Source organism: Hemiscyllium ocellatum, chromosome 4, assembly GCF_020745735.1.
Source record: "Hemiscyllium ocellatum isolate sHemOce1 chromosome 4, sHemOce1.pat.X.cur, whole genome shotgun sequence".
Classification (NCBI taxonomy): domain Eukaryota; kingdom Metazoa; phylum Chordata; class Chondrichthyes; order Orectolobiformes; family Hemiscylliidae; genus Hemiscyllium; species Hemiscyllium ocellatum.
Genome location: NC_083404.1, coordinates 6,695,061 through 6,721,941, shown reverse-complemented (window position 1 = coordinate 6,721,941; position 26,881 = coordinate 6,695,061). Strand labels below are relative to the sequence as shown.

Here is a 26,881-nt window from a genome sequence, read left to right as displayed (position 1 = left end):
AGAACTAAATAGTGTATATTGAGATACACTATTGTGTAGCTCTGAGATGCAGTGGGATCCAGGTGCTCTTGAGCAGGAATCACAGGAAGTTGGCGTGCTTGTTCAGCAAACAATTATGAAAGTGTTATAGATTATTTTGAGAGTAGTGTGGTAATGGCGAGACGTGGAGAGATTTGCTAGAATGCTTGGGCTGGGTGTCCTGGGCTATGGGGAAGGATTGGCCAGGTTAGGGTTTTCTTTGGAGTAGTAATGGCTGAGTGTGAACCTGATAGACGTGTGTAAAATTATGTGGGCATAGAGAGAGTAGATGGGAAGGCCCTTTATCCATTAGTAGAGAGGTCAATAATCAAGGGCGAAAGATTTAAAGTAAGGAGAAGAAGACCAAGACGAGGGTTCAAAAGGATTTTTTCACCTAGAAGGAGTGAGATTCTTGATCTTAATGCCTGAAAGGTTTGTTAAGTTGATTGATTTATTGTTGTCACATGTACCAAGATAAAATGCAAAGTGTTGTTTTGCGTATTATACAGGCAGATTGTACTGTACAAAATCAGAAGATCTTGTAGCTTTTAAGCAGTGTTTACTTACATTGCTATAACCTGCAGGGAAATGGGCCAAGAGTTGGAAAAGGGCATTAGTGTAATCAGATCTTTGGCGCAGACCCAATGGACTGAATAACCACCTGATGTGCTCTAAATGTCTGAGAGTCTATAAAAATTACAGAGGTTATGCTTGTCATTCAGGGTATTGATGATACCATATCTGGAGTCCTGTTTACAGTACTGGTATCCTTTTTTAAGGATATAAAGACGTTTGGAGCAGTTCAACGTTGATTTTATTGAACTAATACCTGGAACAGGTGAGTTGTCTTGTGAGGAAAGCATGGACAGTACAGACTTGTGTCCACAGGCGTTTAAATCAGTAAGAGATGACTTGATTGAAACACACAAGAGTTTTGTGAGGTTTTGACGCCTTGGATGTGGAAAGGATATTTTGTCTTGTGGGAGAATCCAAAGCTTTTAAAAATGAGAGATCGCTAATTTAAGACACGTTCGAATTTTTTTTCAGAGGGTTGTGAACCCTTGGAACTTCTTCCTCAAAAGGCAGTGGCAGCAAAGTCTTTCAATATTTTTCAGGAAGATATAGATATATTCTGAGTATATCTGGGTAACTGGAGTTAGGCAAGAATGTGGAATAATGAGTTCAGCCATAATCGTATTACATGGCAGAGCAGATTCAAGAGGGTGAGTGGCCCAGTCCTGCACCTAATTCGCATGGTCACCCGAATGTCCATTTATCTGAGATAATGAAAGTATTACATAATTCTGTATATAATTTTGAAGAAACAATTCTATGGTACAAGAAGATCAACATATTACTGTTTAAAATCAAAAAGGAACCTACAGCATAATGCTAAAATGTGATTGTTCTGTTTTATCTGAACTGAACCATTTGATTTAAATTCCTTCACTTTACAAAAACTAAGTTTCTTTTGTTATCACTTTTTTGCTAGTCAATTTAAATGAGTTAACTTTAACCAGCATTCTCAATTTTGTTTTTGACTTGTTTTGAAATTGTACAAAGCACTTATATTCATGTATCTTTTTGCTATTAAGCAAATAACTGACTAGTCAAGGAGGCAAAAAAAACACGCTTTGAAATGCTGAGTAAACAAACTGACATTGACTTAGTAAATGAAGTAATAAGAGTACCCAACATTCTTTCACATATTGGAAAGAAAGAACAAAATATATTAAAATACGAAAGGGTGAAAGCACAAGATTGATGACACATGTTTATGGCATCCAGCAATCAATTCCCCTGTTGGCATTCAGTGTTGAGTCTCACACATGGGCTGGGTTGAGTACCAGAAGGCAGAGTTCATGTGGAACTGACAGCTACAATATTAGTAAAATGTTAGGTTACCATTACATTGATTTGTTTGTTCTTAAAAGAAACAAATTATTAAACATAGCATAGAACCACTTGTGCATAAGCCTAATGTGAATTTAGATTGTTTGATGAAAATAATGTCATTATGAATTAGATGTCACCTAGAAATTTGTAGCTTTTCAATTGCAGTTGTTCCTCTTTGTAACTGTTCACAGCCTCAGTTGCAGGAACATAGGATCAGAAGTAGGAAATTAAGTCTGTCAGTAGCTGATTGAGCGGTTCCCACTCTATCCCTATAACCCTGTATGCTACTGGTAAACAGAAATATAGTTTTAAAATGTTTCAACTTTTAAAAAAATTACAAAGCTTTGTGCTTTGAAGAAGGTAAATGTTAATTTATTACATAACTATTGCTGTGCTGAAATTCATTTGAGTAAAAGGTGGTAACATTATTAGCTAAAAGTATGTATGCAAAAATTAAAGGTAAGGACAAATAATATGTATAAAGATGAAAGATGGTTCTGTAATTGAGTAATTTGAGGTTGTTGTACAGATGACTCAATGGGTAAGGCAGGCTTTGAAAGAGAGAAGTTTCTTCTTTCTTCTGCGACACTTGTAGTTTGCATTGACTCTGTCAGCAAAACAGCAGTTGATTTATGAAAGCCTCCTCGAGTTGCCTTGGTGAACTCTCACTCTGTTTGAAGGTGTGTCTCAGAATCCTTCCAGCCTGTTTTGCCCAAACTTTTGGTTGTTGTAAGCAGCTCACCAGGTTACATATGGTTGTGTGACACAATCACCTGATGAAGGGGCAGTGCTTCCAAATAAACTTGTTGGACTATAACCTGGTGTTTTGTGATTTTTAACTTTGTACACCCCAGTCCAAATCGTGACAAGATATCATAAGCAATTTAAAATTTAATTTGATTGCTGTCCCAAAACTAGTGAATGATAGTTCCACGTTAAGTACATATTGGGTTGCCTAGGGCAGGGGCACAGAGCTTATCCATTATGTTACAATCAAGGTTGCTTCTAAGAGCTATTCACAACTACTAGGGCCATCCATTGTCAAGGTTTTTTTTTAGGTTTTTTTCCTTGGAAATGTTTATTGAATTTCAAAGGGTATTTTTTGATTTTTCCTGGAAAATGCAATCTTGAACTGCAATCCCCAAGGGTAGTCGTGTGATGTGTGGAAGTCATTTTACAAGATCTTTTTTGTCCATTTTAAATACATTAGCTTTGTTTACAAATGATATAGTGTTTAATGTCACACTCACAGCACTTCTCATTAAAACGTTTAGAGTAAAATAAGTGATTGGTACATATACATGGGATTAAGATAGAACTTCATAGGACGTAAACATTTATTTTCAAAGAAGTATTTATTTTAAACGTAATTTTACTTCAAGGCATGGGACTGCCTCAATTTAACAAATTAGTTGACACTGTTATTAAAGTCATAATGGAGAAATTTGCCATTCCACAAATATGATCATTTTCAGCGCCGGTGAGGTCCAGTAATTCTGAATTTAGTAAGTGAGCTATAGTTGTAGTTCATTCACCAAGGTAGAAGCTTTAAAGGATTTTTATGACAAGTGTGAAAAGGTAGTTTTTAATATTTTCTAATCCACTTGTTCAATGCTGTTATTATATATCTGTGGAGCAGGTAGAACTTAAACCCATGCCTCCTGGCTCAGAAGTAGAGGCAGTACTCCTGTGCCACAATGCAGGTTTTAATCAGTTTCATGATTCTACTGATTGCAGTTTGGCCAGGCTGCAACAGAATATCCTATATGGAAACATAGATTCATACATCAGAACTTCCAGATTTCCACATTTAACTGCGCATCTGATTGTCAGAATCAGAGGAGTAATGATCTTGAATGCCAACAGTGTCTCCATCATTACTAATGCAAAATGAGGCCATTCTAACATGCAAGCTGTTTCATGTTTCCAGTTTTATTTTGATTTAAGGTTGTTGAAGCACTGTCAACTAATTTGTTAAATTCAGGCACTCCCATGCCTTGAAGTAAAATCTCAGGACAAGTAATTCACCTATTCTTGCATACTACCTAGTACCTGTTTAGAGAACCTACTTGATGAACCTTGGGATTGAGTTATTAACCTATCTTAGTTAGAGCCACGCAGAGCATCAAGTCTAAAAATGTACAGTGACTTAGTTGTTAGTGCTGCTGCCTCACAGCGCCTGGGACCTGGGTTTGAATCCAGCCTTGGGTGACTCTCCGTGTGGAGTTTGTGTGTTCTCCCATGTCTCCATGGGTTTCCTCCAGGTGCTCCACTCTAAAGACATATGGGTTAGATGGATTATGCGTAGTGTCCAGGGATATCTAGGTGGGTTAGCCGTGGTAAATACGGGATCTTGGTGGGGGTACTCTTCAGTGGGTTGCTGCAGCCTCGATTGGATAAAGGCCTCTTTTTGCACTGTAAGGATTCTATGATTCTAAGTGTGAAATATGTTTTAAATTAAAATTGGTTTCAGATGAAGTTATGCTAGTTGAATTCAATTATATATTTCAAAACTCCATAATTAGCTATTAGCGAGGCAAGTAATTATTATTACCTTTTTGTTTCTACTTAAGGTCATCTGATTGAGATTACCATTTAGGTGGTTACAGCAGAACTAGGCTATTCAACCCTTCGAGACTACTCCTCCATGCAGCGAGATCATGGTTGATTTGATAATCCACAACACCGCTTTTCTGCTTTTTCCCCATTACCCTTGATTCCCTTACTGATTAAAAATCTGTCTATCTCAGGCTTGAATTTTTAAAAAAACTTATTCATGGGATGTGGGTGTCTCTGGCTAGGCGTGCATTTGATGCATTTAATGACTCAGCCTCAGAATTCTGCAGATTGACAGCCTTCCTCATCTTTATCTTATATGGACCAGCCCTTACTCTGAGATTATGCCTCTGATTGTAAACTCCACCATACCCTGACAAGTCCCCTAGAATTTTGTATGTTTCAATAAGATTGCCTTTAATTTTTCTACACTCCAATGAGTACAAGCCTAATCTACTCCATCTCTCCTCACTGAAAAAACACTCCCGTTCCAGGATCAAACTATTGTGCCTTCTCTGGGCCCCCTCCAATGCCAGAATAATGGGTATGGGTAATGGGACCAAACTGTTCACTAGATTCTATGTGTTGTCTGACTAGTGCCTTCTATAATTTTAACAAAGCTTCCCTATTTTTATACTCCATTCCCTTTGAGATAAAGATGAACATTCGCTTTCCCTATTACCCGCTGAATTTGTACGTTGGAATTTTTATGGACAATGACTTATGATTCATTCACAAGGACTCCCAGGTCCTTTTGTGCTGTAGCTTTTTCCAGTCTTCCTGTATTAGTTAGCTCCACTATTCATCCTGGCAAAGTGCATAACTTACATTTTTCAACAATAAACTCCATCTGTCAAGTTTTTGCTCACATCCTTAATCTGTCCAGATCCCGAGATTAGATTAGATTACTTACAGTGTGGAAACAGGCCCTTCGGCCCAACAAGTCCACACCGACCCGCCGAAGCGCAACCCACCCATACCCCTATATTTACCCCTTATCTAACACTATGGGCAATTTAGCCTGGCCAATTCACCTGACCTGCACATCTTTGGACTGTGGGAGGAAACCGGAGCACCCGGAGGAAACGGGGAGAATGTGCAAACTCCACGCAGTCAGTCGCCTGAGTCGGGAATTGAACCCAGGTCTCTGGCGCTGTGAGGCAGCAGTGCTAACCACTGTGCCACCGTGCCACCCCTCTGCAGACTCTGTGCATCATCCTCACCATATGCCTTCCCACCTATCCCTGTGTCATCGGCAAACTTAGCAATAGTACATTCACTTTCCTCATCCAATTCATTTTGTAAATAACTGGCCCAGTGCTGATCCCTTAGATACTCTACGGGTTACAGGTTGCCATTCTGAAAATACCCTATTCCCAACTCTCTCTTTTCTATTAATTTGATAGTCCTCTACCCATGCTAATCTATTACCGCAAAATTCATGGCCTCTAGCTTATTTTGGGCGGCACGGTGGCTCAGCGGTTAGCACTGCTGCCTCACAGCGCCAGGGACCTGGGTTCAATTCCTGTCTCGGGCAACTGTTTGTGTGGAGTTTGCACATTCTGCATGAGTTTCCTCCAGGTGCTCCGGTTTCCTCCCACAGCCCAAAGATGTGCAGGTTAGGTGAATTGGCCATGCCAAATTGCCCGTAGTGTTAGGTGTATTAGTGAGGGGTAAATGTAGGAGAATGGGCTGGGTGGGTTGCTCTTTGGAGGGTTGGTGTGGACTTGTTGGGCCGAAGGACCTGTTTCCACACTGTAGGGAATCTAATCTAATGTGTGGCATCTTATCAAATGCCTTTCTGTAAATCCAAATATATTGCATTAACTGCTTCCTTGTTTATCCTGCTAGTTACCTATTCAAAGAATACTAATAAAGTAATTGTGAATGATTTTATGCTTAGAATTCTAACTTTTCATTTTTTTGTTGTTTAGGCGAAGATGTTTGGTCTTATGCAAAGAAGTTACCACATTTATTTGAACAAGGTGGAGTATTCTATAACACGATGAAGAAAGATGTAGGTAAGATGAATCATGATACATTTTTCATCACTCTATATTACTTATTTAATAGGCGAGTACATTTTTTTTTGCAGTTGTAAATTAGCATTGATATATCTGTGAGGAATCTCTGCTATAAAAACGACTAAACTACAAGTGTCATTTGACAGCTAGCTGCTAGGAGACACGATGTGCAAAGTAGCTGTCTCAATGTAGTGAACTGTATTTGCATTTCCACTCGACAAGGAAATGTCACAGTCTTCATGTGGAAACATTGTTATTATTCTGCCTCAGATTGTGAACTGAAATGTGCATACGATTGCATTTCTTTTCTACTTGATTGTTTTGAGTGTCGGAACTGTAGTGTTTGGAATTACTCCAAACCCATTTTCTCTTTTAACTTCATGCTTATTTAACTACTTTGTTAATAAAGGAAAACTTTCAATACTTTGTTGAATGAACTTCAGGAAGATTCTTTTTTAATTGAAAAGCACCCTAAATTGTTTAATATTATGATTGGAGGGAAATTTTGTGGATTGCTTTTAACAATTATTGCTGAATCTTTTGCTGTCACCCAGGCATTCAAAATACATATTTAAGAATAACTAGCATTACATTAATTAAGCAATTATCTAAGTGAATACTTAAAGCTTTCTGCTATTGCAGTGGGCACACAACACAATTAGATTATCATTAACTTGATTATTGATAAATAAAGAGGTGTCATGGTATGTAATTCATAGCTCAGTTTATTGCTAGGTTTAATACTTCTGTAAATTACACAGCACAGAAACAGATCTTTTATTTTGTACCAGCTCCACTGGCCTGAAGTTGACATTGTCAAATGTGGCATAACTGAAAGATACACACATCATCATCACGTTCTATCAGCTATGTTCTATCTTTTTATGTTGCTGTGTTCTAACCACTAGCTTCTGCTTATATCTCTGCGGCCTTGAAAAGCACCTATTGATCATTCGTATATATTTTCGGTCCATTACCAAGCTTTCCATTCATGCATCATATATTCAACTACCATAAGAGATGGGACACTAATTATTTGTGTCGGTGTACCATTTTGGAAGCTATGTAAGGTAGTAAGATTGTTGCCTCCTGATCATGCTGACCTTTACGCTAGTTTTTACATAAAATATTTTTCAGAACTCTTATTGCAGGCAAACCTTATATTCCTTTCATAAAGGATATTGAATACTAACCCTTTCCAAAACCCCCACTTTCCAAAACTTTTGGATGTAATCTTAGACAGCAGCTGTTCATTGTTCTCGCTGTTCACACCTCCTCGAGATACATCTTCTATTTCTTTAACATATTTGTCCAGTTACCATTCCCTTGTATCTTGCATAATCGACTATTTGGTTATTTGATTTCTTACATCTTCCATCTCTTCAGAGTTCTACCCTTTGTTCTCTTTCTTATTTCCTTTTTCCTTCATGTGATTAACACCTATAACATTTCTAACTTTTTCCAGTTCTGATGGAAGGTCATCCACCTGAAATGTTAACCCTGTTCCTTTTTCCACAGAAGCTTCTAAACCTGCTGAGTATTTCTAGCATTTATATCATTTGTATTCTAATACGTTATTGCTGTTAATACTTTTACACAGGTTTGGCAGATGGCAAGCATTTCACTCTTCCCCACCTTCCTGGTAAGACATTTGTGTATAATGGAACAGATGATAGACTGGAGCTGTGCATTGATCCAGCAGGGCACATTCCCATTGGTCCCAACATTGACAATCTGATCAAAGAGGCCTTAAATCAATTACGGTCTGAGGGAGGGTCAAGAAGTAGGGAAGGAAGTCCTTCCTCACATGGAGGCATGAAACTTGGCAGTGGAGGAGTGGTGCGAAAAAAATCTGAACAAATGCCAAATGTCACGGCTTTCCAAGGAAAAGGTCATTCTCTTGGAACTGCTTCAAGTAGCCCACAGCTGGAACAGAGGCATAGCAGGGAAATCCAGGTGCCTAGGAAACAAAGCACTGGTAGTTCATCAGGAACTGATCTTAGTTATGGTATTGGCCAGTCTAGTCCCAAACATGGAGCTTCTCCACCCAAATCCAGCAGCGGGGACAGCCAGCTAATACGAATGGCACCTGGCTTTGTAACGATGAGAGACGGTAGGCAACTTGACGCCAATTTAATTGAAGCACAACGTAAAAAATTACAGGAGATGGTATCCTCCATTCAAGCTTCCATGGATAAACATATGAAGGATCAAAATGTGGAACAATTGATAAATAGTGATGCCCCAGATTCAAAACTACGCTCTACCACTTCCTCAGCTCAGTCAATAATGAGAACTGAAAGCCTTCAAACTGATGCACTGGAGACACCATCAATCGCTCCACAAGAAGGTGACAATGAGAATTTGAGCATGGAAACAACAGCTGTTGGCGTGGAATTATCATCCCACCCATCTGTACCATCCAGCAAGTCACAGAATGCAAATCTTTTGAATGAAGATCTTGAGGAAATGGATAGTCAGGAAATAGAGGGGACAATTGAACCAATGGATCACTCTTGACTTCATTTAGAAATGGATACTATCAAGCTGGTGAGTCAGAAAAATGTACCCAAGATATTATAAGTTCTTTACAATGGCAGAATATTTTACTGTGGGAAGGTTAGAAAAAATAAATAACTGACTCTTTTTAGATAACTATTAAGAAATTTGTGGCGTTTACAAGTTTATTTGATGAGCTAAAGTAGAAGTGTACAGGAAGATGTCAGTTAAACCTATCAGAGACAGTGTATTTGGTTGTTTTTGGAAATATTAGATGTTTTTGAATGTCAGACTATCTCCCATTGTGTTGCTCACTGTGATTTGATGCTTAATGTAGTCTTCAAGCGAGCAGCAACATACAGATATAATTTGTTTGTCATTTTAACTTGTGTTTTGACCTTACTTTTATGTAATATTTTTATAATTAACAAAATGGAAGAATATTGGGAAATATAAAATTAGAATTGTTTATAACATAGGAGTTTCTCTGTAATACAGGTTGAGAAGCTGGGAGATGACAATTTGAGGTCCAACAATTGTGTCAGTAGTGGCTAGGTGTAAATATAAGAAATATAAGTTTACCTTGATACTTTACCTTGCAAATATGGATTAAATTCATTTGGAAAAATTGATTTAATGCAGGGTGATGTGATGAACTTTTGTAGACAAAAACTTTTGTAATTATGACCATACGAATTTGTAATGGCATGTTGGTTAGGTCACTTTTGGAATACTGTGCTCACTTCTGGTCTCCCTGCTATAAGAAAGATGTTGTTAAACTTGAAAGGGTGCAGAGAAAAAAAAAACAAGAATGTTGCCAGCGTTGGAGAGTTTGAGATACAGGGCAAGGCTTAATAGGCTGGGGCAATTTTCCTTGGAGTATTGGAGGCTGAAGGATGACCTATAAAGGTTTATAAAATCATGAGGGATATAGATAGGGTGAATTGTCATGGTCTTTTCCCAGCATAGGGTAGTCCAGAACTAGAGGGCATCAGTTTAAGGCGAGAGAGGAAAGAATTAAAAGGGACGTGTGGTGGTGCATATATGGAACGAGCTGCCAGAAGAAGTGGTGGAGGCTGATACAATTCCACATTTATAGGGGATCTGAATGGGTATATGAATACGAAGGGTTTACAGTGGTATGGGCCAAATGCTGGCAAATGGGACTAGATTAATTTAAGCTATCTGGTCGACATGGATGAGTTGGACCAAAGGATCTGCTTGTGTGTTGTCCAACTCTATGACTCTAAGTAAACACAAAAAGCACTAAAAATGCAAAAAAAGAAAGTTGTGTTTGGAATTCTTGAGAGACAACCTTATAGAAGTTTATAAAATAATGAGGGCTATAGATATACTTAAGGGTAGTTGTCATTTCCCCTAGGATGGGGGATTTCAAGACTAGATGGCATGTTTTTAAGGTGAGAGGAGAGCGATTTTAAGAAGACATGAGCTAGTTTTTTGCACATGGAGTGGTTTGCATGTGGAATAAACATCCTGAGGAAGTGGTGGATATGGGTACTGTTATAATGTTTAAAAGACATTTGGATGAGTACATGAATAGGAAAGGTTTGTAGGGATATGGGCCAAGTGGGACTAGTTTAGATTGGAATTATGTTCAGCATGGACTGGATAGACTGAAGGGTCTATTTCTGTGCTGTATGACTCTATAACAGATCTTGTACTTAAACATAATTTTCTTCACAATCCCTCTATCCCTTGATGTTATTGGTGTGTAAAAATCCATCAATCTTAGTTTTTAGCAAATTCATTGACTGAACCTCTACAACCCTCAGAGCTGAGAATTTTAAAGATTCACAATGCTCCGTTGAAAAGATTCTTCTTCATCTCTATTGTAAATTGCTTGTCTGTCATTCAGAAACTGTGCCCCCGGTTCATGAACTGCAGGAATTAGTGTGGTAAACCTTTGTTACAGTCTCTCTGTGGCAAGTATATCTTCATTTAGAATGTAGAACATTACAGTGCAGTACAGGCCCTTCGACCCTCGATGTTGCACCGACCTGTGGAACCAAGCTGAAGTCCATCAATCCTACTGTAGTCCATTTTCATCCATATGTTTATCCAATGACTATTTATATACCCTTAAAGTTGGTGAGTTTATTACTGTTGCAGGCAGTGCATTCCATGCCCCTAATACTTTCTGAGTAAAGAAACCACCTCTGACATCTGTCCTATATCTATCACCCCTCAATTTAAATCTATGTCCCCTCGTCTAGCCATCACCACCTGAGGAAAAAGGCTCTCACTGTAGACCCTATCTAACCCTCTGATTATGTATCTTAATTAAGTCACCTCTCAACCTTCTTCTCTCTAATGAAAACAGCCTCAAGTCTCATAAGACCTTCCTTCCATACCAGGCAACATCCTAGTAAATCTCTTCTGAACCCTTTCCAAAGCTTCCACATCCGTCCTATAATGCAGTGACCACAACTGTACACATTTAGGTTCACTATGGCTGTATATAATTGGAATAAAACATCTTTCCTCCTAAATTCAAATCCTTTCATAGTAAAGGCCAACATGGGTACCAATTGCTTAAGTACCTACAAATTAATTTGTAGTGACTTGTGATTCTAACTTCACAAATTTCCAGCTTTTTACCATTAAAAAAGCTCTGTATTTCTGTCTTTCCTGTCAAAATGGATAACTTCACATGTAATTTGCTACCACATATTTTCTCACTTACATTACCAATTCAGATTCCCATGAAACATCTTTGCAGTGTCCTCTTAGCTTACCGTTTACTTAGTTTGGTTTGTGTCATCTGCAATCTCAGAAATATTAGATTTCACTCCCAAACCCAAACAATTGATGGGATTGTGATTATCTGGGCTCCAAGTACTGGTTCTCATGATGCTCCACTAGTCATAGCCTGCCAACCTGAAATATACTCCTAATATCATCTAATTTTGTTTACTAATTTCTGAAGTGGGACCTTTCAAAATTTTCTGAAAATCAAAGCTTACCACCATTATGCCAAATCCCCCTTATCTATTTTACTCGTCATCTCCTGCCAACAGGTTCTTTTTAAAAGCATGATTTCCCTGTCATAAATACATGTAACTTCTACCCAATCCTACCATTATTTTCTAAGTGTCCTCTTATTACATTTTTTAATATTAAATTTTAGCATTTTCTGTTTAGTTGATATTAGGCTAGTCTGTAGATTTAGTGTATAGTTCCCCACTTTTTCTCCTGTTCCCCAATGGAATTACAATTTATAAAATCACTAAATGTTATAGTCCAAAAGGATGCCATTCACCCCATCATATCTGCACCAGCACTCCAAAAAGTATCATGACTAAGTGCCATTCTCTTGCCTTTACCTCCATCTCTTGCATGTTGTTTTATTCAATCATTCAATGCCCTCTTGAATTCTTAAATTGTATCTGCCTCCACACACTTTCCAGACCTGAAATACTTGCTTGAAAAGGTTTTGTCTATCATTAACCAGTAACCTTTGGTATTTTTGAAAATCACTTTAGCTCTGTGCTGTCTTATTCTTGATGCTGTTAGAATCAGAAATCATTTCTTCCTATCCACTCTATCCAGACCTCTCATGATGTTGAAAACTTCTATCAGATATTTTCTTAGTCATCTTCTCTCCAAAGCAAATAGTCCACACATCTCCAACTGAAATTTCTCATCTCTGGATCCATGCATGCAAATCTCTTCTCCACTGTCACCCAATGCATTCATATCTTTCCTGATGTGTTGCCCAGAACACAATATCCCAGCTGAGATTTAACAAGTGTCTTGCATAAGTACAACATAACTTCCTTGCTCTTGAGCTCTATTCATAAAATGCATGATACTGTACCCATCTGTCTCCATTTAGCCTGTCAGTTTCAATGATCTAAGAAAATATATACTCAAGCCCCTTTACTGCTGCACCCCCTTAAGAATTGTATCCCTTACTTTTGTTCTTCCAACTGAAATGCATCACCTCACTCTTGTTGAACTTCATCTGCCACTTACCTGCCCAATTCACCCACTTGTCTATGTCATAGAGATGTACAGCACGGAAACAGACTCTTTGGTTCAACCCATCCATGCTGACCAGAATGTCCATTTGAAATGCTACATTGTCCTCCCCACAGTTCGTAATGCTTCCAAATTTTGTATCATACATAGAACATAGAATGTTACAACGCAGTACAGGCCTTTCGGCCATTGATGTTGCGCTGACCTGCGAAATTAATCTGATGCCAAACTAACCTATACCTTTGCATTATCATCCATATGTATGTCCAATGCCCATTTAAATGCCCTTAACGTCAGCAAGTCTACTACGGTTTCAGGCAGGCCATTCCACATCCCTACTACTCTCTGAGTAAAGAAACTACCCCTGATATTTGTCCAAAATCTATCACCCCTCAATTTAAAGCTATGTCCCCTTGTGTTAGCCTTCACCAACAGAAGAAAAAGGCTCTCACTGTCCACCCTATCTAACCCTCTGAATATCGTATACGTTTCAATTAAGTCACCTCTCAACCTTTTTCTCTCCAACAAAAACAGCCTCAGTTCCCTCAACCTTTCCTCATGAGACCTTCCTTCCATACCAGGCAACATTCTAATAAATCTCCTCTGAACCCTTTCCAAAGTTTCCACATCCTTCCTATAATGCGGTGACCAGAACTGTATGCAATACTCCAGGTGCGGCCTTGTCAGTGTCTTGTACAGCTGAAGCATGACCTCATGACTCTGAAACTCAATCCCCCTGCCAATAAATGCCAACACATCATATGCCTTCTTACCAACCATATTAATCTGGATGGCAACTTTTAGGGGTTTATGAACCTAGACACCGAGATATCTCTATTCATCTTCACTTCCAAGAATTTTCCCATTAGCCCAGTACTCTGCATTCCTGTTACTTCTCCCTAAGTGAACTACCTCACACTTTTCCACATTAAACTCCATTTGCCACTTCTCAGCCCAGTTCTGCATAAACTTTGAAATTTTCCTCTGAACACCAAGATCTAGATTTATTATTGTATATCAAGAAAAACAAGGATCCCTGGAAAATTTCACCGGAAACCTTCCAATCTGAAAAATGTCCGCTGACTATTACTCTGTTTCCTGTTACTCAGCCAAGTTTGTGTCCACATTTGCTACTGCTGAGTTATGCCTTTGATCACAATTCTGTTGTGTGATACTGTAACAAATGCCTTTCAAAGTGTTTGTACGCCATTTCACCTGCGTTACCCTCATCAACCATTTCCATTGCTACTTCAAAAAGCCCCAAGTTAGGTAGACATGATTTCTTCTGAAATACACGATAATTCTTTATAGTAAACTCACTTTTTTCTATGTTACTAATAATTCTATCCCAAAAACTGAATGATAGAATTGGGGGTGTGGATCTGAAATGCACCCCTGGGAGACTAATTGAGGTGGGAAACCTAAACCTTATTAAAATACTTGGATCAGCATGAGAAATGTCTTAACATTCAATACTATGAGCCTACTGTGGGAGATTGGGACTAATGTAGGTAGCACCATATTTTTGGTGGTACAGACTTGATGCACTGAAGGATCTGTTCTGTACTGTATGATTCTTTGAATTATTTCTCAAAGCTCCCCTACCTCTAGAGTTTAACTGACTGATCTGTAATCTTTGGGCTTATTCTTACAACAGAAGTAATGTTTATTTTGAATGGTATAATAATTACAGTTCTCCAGTCTTGTGACACCACCCTAGGGAGACTGAAAGATCATGACCAGTGCCCCTGCAATTTCCACTCTGACTTCTTTCAATATTCTTGGGTGCAGCTCATCTAGTCTTCATGCCTTGTCAGCTTTAAGTACAGACAATCCAACATCGTGATCCTTAAAAAGTAGGAGATGGCCACTAGGTAATGATTTTTTTTGAAGAGTTGGAGTAGCACATTGGGTTGGGTTGAATGGCTTCCTTTTGCATTATAATTGTGATCAGTTTTGAACCCTTTAAATGACAGAGTTTCCTATGGTCTTGGTAACATTCAACTCCTTGGTGCCGACAGATAGGAAGTATTCATTTAATACCTCAGCCATGCCTCCTACCTCCATATGTGGTCTCTAATTGTCCCCACTCTTCCTTTCACTACGTTCCTACTGTATATATGCTCATAAGAGACTTTGGAATTCACCTTTATCTTGGCCACCAGTCTTTTTCACAATTCCTCTATATTCTGTAATATGCTTTTTCACCTTCCCTCACCTTCTGCATTATTCTTGGTTCTCATGTGTATAATCTACCTGACAGCTGAAACAAGCATACTTTTTTTTCTGCTTTATCTAAATTTCTATCTCTTTTTCATCTAGTGAGTTCTGGATTTGTTAGCCCTACCTTTCAGAGTTGTGGGAATACACTTTCACTGTGTCTGAATTATTTCTTTTTTGAACACACCATTGTTTAGCTATAATTTTTCCAAACAATTTTTTTTGCCAGTCTAGCCAGTCCTGTTCTGTTCTGGCCACATTGAAGTTGGCTCTCCCCCACTTCATTTTTCTTACTCTTGATTGCCTATCGTCCTTTCTATCTTCATCCTAAACCCGAATAATACTGTCTCCCAAATTATCCTCCACTGACAGTTCTGCTGCGTCCACCTAATTTCTGAGCATCAAATAGACATATACTGCTATACAAAAAAAATTCCTGAATGCAATCTAGGAACGTTTCTCCCTCTTTGCCCTTTATGCTGCTCCAGTCCCAATCTACATTCAGGTAGCTAAAGTTCCTTATTAATGTATTTGCAGATTTTTTTTCTCTATATTCTTCACACTAGTTGATGATCTATCGGGTATACTGACCAATGCAGTTGCACCCTTTTTGTTCCTTAGCTTGAGCCAAAATTATTCCAAGCTCGATCCCTCTGGGTCATCCTGCTTCTCCAGTATTCAGTGTAGTCGTTAACTAATTCTTAACCATTCCTCTTTTCCTAGTTTTTTTTTCTGAATACCTTTATAGCCAGGAGCATGTATCACCTACCTTTTTAGCTTTTTAGCATGTATTTTTTTAGCTTTGACAAAGGGTCAGTAAGACTTGAAACATCAGCTGATTTCTCTCCTTACAGATGCTGCCAGACCTGCTGAGATTTTCCAGCATTTTCTCTTTTGGCATGTATCACCTAGTCCTGCCCTTACTTGAGCCGGATTTCTGTTGTTACAACATCATACTTCCATGTGGCAATCTGCATCTATAATTCCCCAGTCTTGTTTCCTATACCCTAGGGATTCGCATAAATGGACAATAACCCTGATTTAGATTTCATTGCATTCACCCTCATCTGATTTGACCTGTTAATTTTCTATACTGGTGCTATCTATCTCCACAATATTTTGTGCACCCTGCTATCTTTCTCTAATACTCTTTCTTGGTTCAAATCACAGTTTTCTCAAGTGAAAGAAAGAGGTTAATTACCCACTATCCTGAGAAAAAATTTAAAAAAACACAAAATCAAACACATGCACATATGCATGTATAAAGCTTAAAAAGGAGTTTAGAATGTAAAGTTAAAAACGAAAATCCTTTGAGTCCTTGAGATGCTCGAACTTAACTTGAGGCCATGGTTGTTTAATAAAGGTCTTGCAGGCTTAGCAGTGGTGAAATTTGTGAATATCCATGTGTTGTTGGTGAGTGTGTTTTGCTTCTCTCATTTGTTTTATCACTGGGTGCTGATTTTCAAGAAGCTGAGGGAAGCAAGGAGAGAGAGAGTATTCTAGTTGTGTGTTACATATTCACTTTCCTTTTCTGCCCCACATTTGTCTGAAATACAGTTCATTTGTATATTCCCATGTGCAGCATTTTTATTTTTAAGCTGGATAATCTGCAGGTGATTTTCAGCCCAATATGTGAACTTTCTGGAAGGATGTAAATCAAAAATAGGAGGCGAGGATTTCTTTATCTGTGACTAAGCTTCAGTTCCTCTTGATAAAATGTATTTTTGGCTCAAATAGTCTTCATTTATCTCATATTGGTTTCACATTGGCTCAACCTAGTCAGTTGACTGCTTATGGCTATCTTAAGTCACTGTTCCTTCCTTTTGTTTTAAGTTATTTTTGTCTATAAAAAATCTTGGGCATTAAAATCATCGATGTCGGAAACTGAAAATTGATTGTTCATATTTTGTCACAATCATGACAGGAGTCGTGACGATTTTCCAGTCTTGAAATAGAGTCCTAGGTGAGAACAAGTTTGTCAACCTCTCCATTAGCCATTAGTTTTGAAATACAAATTGTTATGTTAAATCAACCATTCATAATTCTTACATTGATAATTTCAGTAAACTAAACAAGCTAAATTACAAGAAATTGTGTTTGGTTGAAGACTTTCTGTAGACAGTTTGATTCCCAATACAAGTTTTATAATCGAGACCTATGTTTAATTGACCCTGGACAGTAACCGCCAGATTGGGGAAAGGGAACGATGGGATATATGAAGGAAGCAAAATAAATTATTCCACACCAAAACTGACACATACATTGGATAATCTAAAAGCTGCATTACTAGTAATACTCACTCCTGTAAAACTATATTGTATCCTCAACCTGTGTTTCTGGCTGGATAAAGATATATTGTTGAAACTTCTGGGGGGAAAAGAAAGTGAGTTGGACAATAAATTTGCACTCACTACTGAACTTAATTATTTCTCTAATGTTTTTTTCCCCTCATGCAGGCAGAGCTGGGCTTTGTACAAGAGCCATGCCAAGGCAAAAGAAGCTTATCGTGTTCAAAAGACAGAGTTCGATTCAATCCCCCTATCAATTGCATGACTGCAAGATTTTTCTTGATGATTCAGATGACAGCTTCTGCCCATATAATCCACAGAACCATAATTATTAACTTAACCTTGGATGAGATTCTGTTCTTGATGTAGCTCACATTGAGAGAGAGCGCTTTGGTAAAAAGAGAGGAGTCTCGTAAGAATATATTTTCCTGATGCATTTAAAGTTTGATTTGAACAATATTAGTTGGTGATGCTTGTGTTAGAAATAAAATACTGGAATGTACAGTTGGATAAGGTCATATATGTACACCCATTAAAACAGAATAAATATACAACTCTTTAGAAAGAACTACACAGTCGCTTGTCTGCCCTGGTTTCTAGGGCCTGTGCAGGGACAGGGGCTTAGTATAATAAAAGTTGTCAATATTCTTGATTTGGCACTTTGCAGAAATAATCTAAGTCACCAAATGTGATTAGCCATGATGAAAAATAAAGGTATCAATTACCTTATCATAGCAAGATTCTTGACAGATCTGAGATTCACTTTAAGTTTGATTGTTCATAATAAATTAAACTGTGACATTGGTGCATGTAGGAATTGTCCAATTGGTGATGTCAAAAATAGCTGCACTTAAAACATTGCTGCATTTTGTTTATTTCCATGGTGTGCAGATATTTTTGCCTGAGTGCTTAAGTGGGGATGGAATATCCATTGCTTTGAAACCTACCAGTCCAAAGCAGTTCATCTTAGCTTCAGCATATGTTCAAATTCAGTATTTAGAAAATTCTATACTGATATTGAAATCTTTAGTTTTTGGCTTTGATAATATGTGATGTAGTAGAATTGGAAAATAAAAACTCTTTATCTTAATGTTTAGCACCTATTTTGGGGGGAAAGTAAAAGCTGTAATGAAAGATAACATTGCTTTCTGGGAGGGAACTAAGGATTTTGGTTCAGTATTTTTCAGACTTACACCACAAATCACTTTGATCCAAAAACTTCTGGTGCTGTTCTCTAAAGTACTCCCAAAATGGATCTAACTTTGGAGTTAAGTGAAGAAAATATTATCTTTTTAAAAAAAATACTTGCTGAAACATTCATTTTCTTGTTGCTTCATTCAGTTTGCTTTGTATTAATCAGAACTTCATTAATTTTATTTGAGTTTAAAAAATCAAGTATTTAGCTCTTGTGCAGATGAAACAAAAATAAGCATGACAATATGTTGTTTAAAATCACAATTTGAGTTCCTTTATCCTCACTCAAACCACCAAGTTATATCAAGCAAGTGCGTGTGCGCACACCAATACACACACACACACGCACACACAGCTTATATTCCTCTCAGGTTGCAAATTCTGAGAAAAACTGATGTCTTTTTCCATTATTAAAGGTGCCATTCTGTAGTGTGTCACTGGTAATGGTAGTATTTATTATTGCAGTCAAGCAGCGTGATTATTAACTGTAGTAGATGATTTTACGGTAACAGTGTGTAATGAACAATTTTAACAAGACTAAGTTTTGGTGGGCAAAGAAAATACCACCAAATATTGTCTGATTTTTGAAATACAAACTCTGATATAGCCACTATAACAAGGTAGTTTTACTCCTTAAATGTGGACTCATAATGCACAAACCTTAATCAGTAAAACTACATAATACATAAGTCTGCCTTACTTATTTTTTAAAACAAGATATTCATAATTCCGTATTATAGAAAATATTTAGAAGTTTCTCTGGAGATAAACCTCAATGATTTCCTTTTTCAAAAACAGAAGGTTGAGTGTTTCTGTTTTTCATTTAGACTGTGCTTGGAACAGCCAGTATTGTTGTCTATTAATCTTAATATTAACTTAATTTTTCTTTTTTAATAGGCAGATTTCATTTAATTTATGGTGATCTTTATGGCAATTGAATCATTTTCAAAGCTGCTTAGAGACTTGCTGTAAACTTTACACATTTCATAAATATTTACATTCTTAGCATGCAAAAGTGAATGTGCTTTCAGACAATATTGATTAAATTAAAAATTAAATTTCACAGGAGTGGTGAGTTTTTCATGACTCTTAGAAATGAGCTGTATGCTGGCAGTTTGGGCCTTAATATTAATGATTCATTTGCTTCTGAATTTGTTTTTAGGATTTATGAGGATTACAAGACAACTTCATTAAGCATGTGCATTAAAATTCATTAGCATCTTTCCATGGGATTTTTAACTTTATTGTCCTTTTAAGTGCGATAGCAGAACTCATGTAAAGTATTATTGGACACAGCATTCTGTAGAATGATATGACTGAAGGAACAAAATATAAGAATGGAGATAAATTGGGGCTCCATAGCAGGCCTAAAGGTAAATATCCCATGGAACTGGACTTTTTTGCAGTGTTTGCCATCCAGTTATTAGAACATATTGTAATTCTCCTTGAGTATATATGGATAGTGTACTGTATATATGCTTTATTTTTAGTGGAGAAAATGTCCCTGTTTAAATGAAAATGACAACAATTAATAATAGTTATAAGAAATATACTGACATTTATGATAACAGGACAACACTGGCAATTGTTCAGCAAATTTGGTTTGTTTATATTTGTGGTTGCTGTACTAAATATCTAAAATGAATTCCTCTATAATGTAACACCTGTGTATTATAAAAGTATATATTGTACAGTACTATAAGTGACTTGTACAGTACTTGGAGTTCTTTTCTTGAATGCTTATTAAACAAAGTGGTACATTCTCTAAGTACCAACTTGCTGTTAGCATGAGTTATGAGCATATACTGAAGGTGCAATAAATTAAAATGTTTCACGTGCATATTGGTCAAGAACGTTTCAGACTGTTTTAACTGCATTTTTCCTTCTTTTGTACATATGTGCAAGTCCCACAAAAGAGAACTTAGTACTTTATCTTTGCACCCCAAACAATATTTTCACAGATCAAGGAAGTAGTTTTCCCTCATTTATATGAGTGACATTTATCTGACCCATACAATTGAGAGAAAAATATTTTGCTTAATATTGCATTCTGTGTATTCAATATGTAGGAATTAGATTTACTAAGTTACTTTGAATTATGATTCATTTATAACATTGCCAAACAATTGTTTCAAAACATGCATCAAGTTTGGAGAGGCCCGGCCTCTGAAACTTATTGTTGATTTTCTTGTGCCATTGTGTCACGAATAAAAATGAAAGGACAAATAAACACTAGTTAGTCTATCCTATCCTATAAAGTAATGCTGTCTAGTGCATCACAATGCGAATTTTGAAAAACCTTATATAAACTCATGCCAGTTACGGGAAATAAGTTGGAAAATTATTTTCAGATCTTTTTAGGAGATCAAAATAAATGCAGGAGATCATATAGATCCTGAATTATAGAGTCATAGAAATGTACAGCATGAAAACCGATCCTTCGGTCCAGCCCGTCCATCCCGACCAGATATCCCAACCCAATCTAGTCCCACCTGCCAGCACCCAGTGCATATCCCTCTAAACCCTTCCTATTCATATACCCATCCAAATACCTCTTAAATGTTGCAATTGTACCAGCCTCCACCACATCCTCTGGCAGCTCATTCCATACACGTACCACCCTCTGCATGAAAAAGTTGCCCCGTAGGTCTCTTTTATATCTTTCCCCTCTCACCCTAAAGCTATGCCCTCTAGTTCTGGACTCCCCGACCCCAGGGAAAAGACTTTGTCTATTCAAAGTTTGGGAGAAGATTTGTAGCTCGGGTGCTTGTTGTTATGGTTCTGTTCGCCGAGCGGGGAGTTTGTGTTGCAAACGTTTCGTCCCCTTTCTAGGTGACGTCCTCAGAGTTTGGGAGCCTCCTGTGAAGCGCTTCTGTGATGTTTCCACCGGCATTTCTGATGGCTTGTCTCTGCCGCTTCCGGTTGTCAGTTGCTGTCCGCTGCAGTGGCCGATATATTGGGTCCAGGTCGTTGTGTTTGTTGATAGAATCTGTGGATGAGTGCCATGCCTCTAGGAATTCCCTGGCTGTTCTCTGTTTGGCTTGCCCTATAATAGTAGTGTTGTCCCAGTCGAATTCATGTTGTTTGTCATTTGCGTGTGTGGCTATTAAGGATAGCTGGTCGTGTCGTTTCGTGGCTAGCTGGTGTTCATGGGTGCGGGTTGTTAGTTGTCTTCCTGTTTGTCCTATGTCGTGTTTTGTGCAGTCCTTACATGGGATTTTGTACAGACTGCTGTGACCACTAGGACTCATAACAGCACACAAACCAACAGCCACTCTCAGACAACAACTCACCAGGACAAAGGACCCGATACCCAGCATGAGCAAAACCAGTGTAGTGTACAAAATCCCATGCAAGGACTGCACAAAACACTACATAGGACAAACAGGAAGACAGCTAACAACTCGCATCCATGAATACCAACTAGCCACGAAACGACAGGACCAGCTATCCTTAGTAGCCACACACGCAGATGACAAACAACATGAATTTGACTGGGACAACACTACTATTATTGCGCAAGTCAAATAGAGAACAGCCAGGGAATTCCTAGAGGCATGACACTCATCCACAGATTCTGTCAACAAACACATCGACCTGGACCCACTATACCGGCCACTGCAGCGGACAGCAACTGACAACCGGAAGCGGCAGAGACAAGCCATTATAAATGCCGGTGGAAACATCACAGAAGTGCTTCACAGGAGGCTCCCAAGCACTGAGGATGTCACCTAGAAAGGGGACGAAACGTTTGCAACACAAACTCCCAGCTCGGCGAACAGAACCACAACAACTTGTCTATTTATCCTATCCATGCCCCTTATTTTTTAAACTTCTATAAGGTCACCCCTCAGTCTCTGACGCTCCAGGGAAAACAGCCCCAGCCTGTTCAGCCTCTCCCTATAGCTCAAATCCTCCAACCCTGTAAATCTTTTCTGAATCCTTTCAAGTTTAACAACATCTTTCCGATAGGAAAGAGACCAGAATTGCACGCAATATTCCAACAGTGGCCTAATCAATGTCCTGTACAGCTGCAACATGACCTCCCAACTCCTGTACTCAATACTCTGACCAATAAAGGAAAGCATACCAAACGCCGCCTTCACTATCCTATCTACCTGCGACTTCACTTTCAAGGAGCTATGAACCTGCACTCCAAGGTCTCTTCGTTCAGCAACACTCCCTAGGATCTTTCCATTAAGTGTATAAGTCCTGCTAAGATTTGCTTTCCCAAAATGCAGCACCTTGCATTTATCTGAATTAAAACTCCATCTACCACTTCTCAGCCCACTGGCCCATCTGGTCAAGATCCTGTTGTAATCTGAGGTAACTCTCTTCGCTGTCCACTACACCTCCAATTTTGGTGTTATCTGCAAACTTACTAACTGTACCTCTTATGCTCGCATCCAAATCATTTATGTAAATGACAAAAAGTAGAGGGCCCAGCACCGATCCTTGTGGCACTCCACTGGTCACAGGACTCCAGTCTGAAAAACAACCCTCCACCACCACCCTCTGTCTCGTATCTTTGAGCCAGTTCTTTATCCAAATGGCTAGTTCTCCCTGTATTCCATTATAGAATTAGATTGTTTTGGAACACTAACCAAAGAAAGGTCCAGTCTTTTGAGTCATACAACACAGAAGAGGCCCTTCAGGCCATGTAGTCTGCCCCAATGTACCCACACATCCTATTTTCCATGACTTAGCTCATAGTCTTGAAATGCTCATCCATATACCTTATAAAAGGTTGTGAGATTTTTCACCTCTACTACCCTCTCAGGTGGTGCAGCGTAGATTCTCACCACCCTCTGGTTCCTGGAAGAAATAAATCCAGTGCCTTCCTTATTTCATTACTCTTGATCATATCCCAGATTTTTTTAAATCAAAAGAATCCTTTTTTTTAAGCTTCACTACATAACTTCAGTGTTTTAAACTCCATAATAGTCAGAGGGAAATTCAGCTTGTGGACTTTCTCTACACCTTAGCAGACCTCTAACACCTCCCATTATATGAAGGGACCATACTTGACATAGTGTTGTACGTTAGCCTTTAACAAGTTGAATTGACAGAAACAAGTACCTGGTGCCCTCCAGCATTAGCAAAATTTAAGGTAGCTATCTGAACAAACTGTATTTGTTAACATGAGGAACTCAGCAGGTCTGGCAGCATGATAACCTTATTGGGATTGTATTATAGACCCCTAATAGTCAGAGGGAAATTGAGAATCAAACTTGTAAGGAGACCTCAGCTACCTGTAAGAATAATAGGGTGGTTATGGTAGGGGAGTTTAAATTCCCAGACATAGACTGGGACTGCCATAGTGTTAAGGATTTAGATGGAGAGGAATTTGTTAAGTGTGTACAAGACAATTTTTTGATTCAGTATGTGGATGTACCTACTAGAGAAGGTGCAAACTTCACCCATTCTTGGGAAATAAGGCAGGGCAGGTGACTGAGGTGTCAGTGGGGGAGCACTTTGGGGCCAGCGACCATAATTCTATTAGATTTAGAATAATGATGAAAAAGGATACACCATATCTAGTTGAAGTTCTAAACTGGAGAAAAGCCAATTTTGACGGTATTAGGCAAGAACTTTTGAAAGCTGATTGGGGGCAGATGTTCGCAGGTAAAGGGACTGTTGGAAAATGGGAAGCCTTCAGAAATGAGAATCTAGAGAAAGTATATTCCTGTCAGGGTGAAAGGAAAGGCTGGCAGGTATAGGGAATGCTGGATGATTAAAGAAATCGAGGGTTTGGTTAAGAAAAAGAAGGAAGCATATGAGAGGTATAGACAGGATAGTTCGAGTGAATCCTTAGAAGAGTATAAAGGCAGTAGGAGTATACTTAAAAGGGAAAGCAGGAGGGCAAAAAGGGGACATGAGATAGCGTTGGCAAATAGAATTAAGGAGAATCCAATGAGTTTTTACAAATACATAAAAGGGTAACTAGGGAGAGAATAGGGCCTCTCAAAGATCAGAAAGGTGGCCTTTGTGTGGAGCCGCAGAAAATGGGGACATACTAAATGAGTATTTTGCATCAGTATTTACTGTGAAAAAGGATATGGAAGATATAGACTGTAGGGAAATAGATGGTGACATCTTGCAAAATGTCCAGATTAAAAAGGAGGAAGTGCTGGATGTCTTGAAACGGTTAAAGGTGGATAAATCCCCAGGACCTGATCATGTGTACCCTAGCTTCCCACAGAGTTCTAGGGAAGTGATTGCTGGGCCTCTTGCTGAGATATTTGTATCATCGATAGTCACAGGTGAGGTGCCGGAAGACTGGAGGTTGGCTAACATGGCGCCACTGTTTAAGAAGGCTGGTAAGGACAAGCCAGGGAACTATAGACCAATGATGGGGTTGTTGGAGGGAATTCTGAGGGACAGGATGTACATGTATTTAGAAAAGCAAGGATAGTCAACATGGCTTTGTGCTTGGGAAATCATGTCTCACAAACTTGATTGAGTTTTTTAGGAAGTAACAAAGAGGATTTATGAGGGCAGAGCGGTAGATGTGATCTATATGGACTTCAGTAAGGCATTCGACAAGGTTCCCATTGGGAGACTGATTAGCAAGATTAGAACTCACGGAATACAGGGAGAACTAGCCATTTGGATACAGAACTGGCTTAAAGGTAGAAGACAGAGGGTGGTGGAGGGTTGTTTTCCAAACTGGAGTCCTGTGACCAGTGGAGTCCACAAGGATCGGTGCTGGGTCCTCTACTTTTTGTCATTTTCATAAATGATTTGGATGCGAGCTTAAGAGGTACAGTTAGTAAGTTTGCAGATGATACCAAATTTGGAGGTGTAGTGGACAACTAAGAGGGTTACCTCAGATTACAACAGGATCTTGACCGGATGGGCTGAGAGTGTGGCAGATGGGAGTTTAATTCAGATAAATACAAGGTGCTGCATTTTGGGAAAGCAAATCTTAGCAGGACTTGTATACTTAATGGTAAGTTCCAAGGGAGTGTTGCTGAAGAATGAGACCTTTGAGTGCAGGTTCATAGCTCCTTGAAAATGTAGTTGCAGGTAGATAGGATAGTGAAGAAGGCATTTGGTATGCTTTCCTTTATTGGTCAGAGTATTGAGTACAAGAGTTGGGTGGTCATGTTGCGGCTATACAGGACATTGGTTAGGCCGCTGTTAGAATATTGCATGCAATTCTGGTTTCCTTCCTATCAGAAAGATGTTGTGAAACTTGAAAGGGTTCAGAAAAGATTTACAAGGATGTTGCCAGGGTTGGAGGATTTGAGCTATAGGGAGAGGCTGAATAGGCTGGGGCTGTTTTCCCTGAAGCGTCAGAGGCTGAGTGGTGACCTTATGGAGGTTTACAAAATTATGAGTGGCATGGATGGAGTAAATAGGCAAAGTCTTTTCCCTGGGGTTGGGGAGTCCAGAACTAGAGGGCATAGGTTTAGGGTAAGAGGGGAAATATAAATGAGACCTACGGGGCAACCTTTTCATGCAGAGGGTGGTATGTGTATGGAATGAACTGGATTAGTGGTGCTGGAAGAGCACAGCAGTTCAGGCAGCATCCAAGGAGCAGCAAAATCGATGTTTCGGGCAAAAGCCCTTCGTCAGGAATAACCTCACCATCAAGCCAGCGGATAAAGGGGGCGCAGTGGTAGTCTGGCGCACTGACCTCTACACCGCTGAAGCCAAATGCCAACTCGAGGACACCTCTTCCTACTGTCCCCTTGACCATGACTCACCACCAATCACCAAACCATCATCTCCCAGACCATACAGATCCTCATCACCTCAGGAGATCTCCCACCCACAGCTTCCAACCTAATAGTCCAGGAACCCCACACTGCCTCCTTCCCAAGATCCACAAGCCTGACCACCCTGGCCGACCCATTGTTTCAGCATGCTCCTGCCCCACTGACCTCATCTCTACCTACCTCGACACTATCCTATCCCCCCTCATCCAGGAACTCCCCACATACGTTCGAGACACCACCCACGCCCTCCACCTCCTCCAAGACTTCTGTTTCCCCTGCCCCCAGCGCCTCATCTTCACTATGGATATCCAATCCCTCTACACCTCCATCCGCCATGACCAGGGCCTCCAAGCCCTCCGTTTTTTCCTCTCTAGATGTCCCCAACAGTACCCTTCCACCTACACTCTCATTCGTTTGGCCGAACTGGCCCTCACCCTTTACAATTTCTCCTTCGAATCCT

General features: G+C 39.1%; 1 protein-coding gene across 1 annotated transcript in view; it reads left to right on the top strand.

Annotated features, from left to right (window-relative positions):
- Nucleotides 1-20,607, top strand: part of vcpip1 (valosin containing protein (p97)/p47 complex interacting protein 1) — a 28,203-nt gene extending 7,596 nt beyond the window's left edge. Inside the window, exons 2-4 of the mRNA XM_060822681.1 lie at nt 6,405-6,491; nt 8,095-9,044; nt 17,672-20,607. Of these exons, the coding sequence (XP_060678664.1) occupies nt 6,405-6,491; nt 8,095-9,014 (1,007 nt within the window). The 3' untranslated portion in view covers nt 9,015-9,044; nt 17,672-20,607. The remainder of the gene's footprint in view (nt 1-6,404; nt 6,492-8,094; nt 9,045-17,671) is intronic.
- Nucleotides 20,608-26,881: the final 6,274 nt, after the last annotated feature.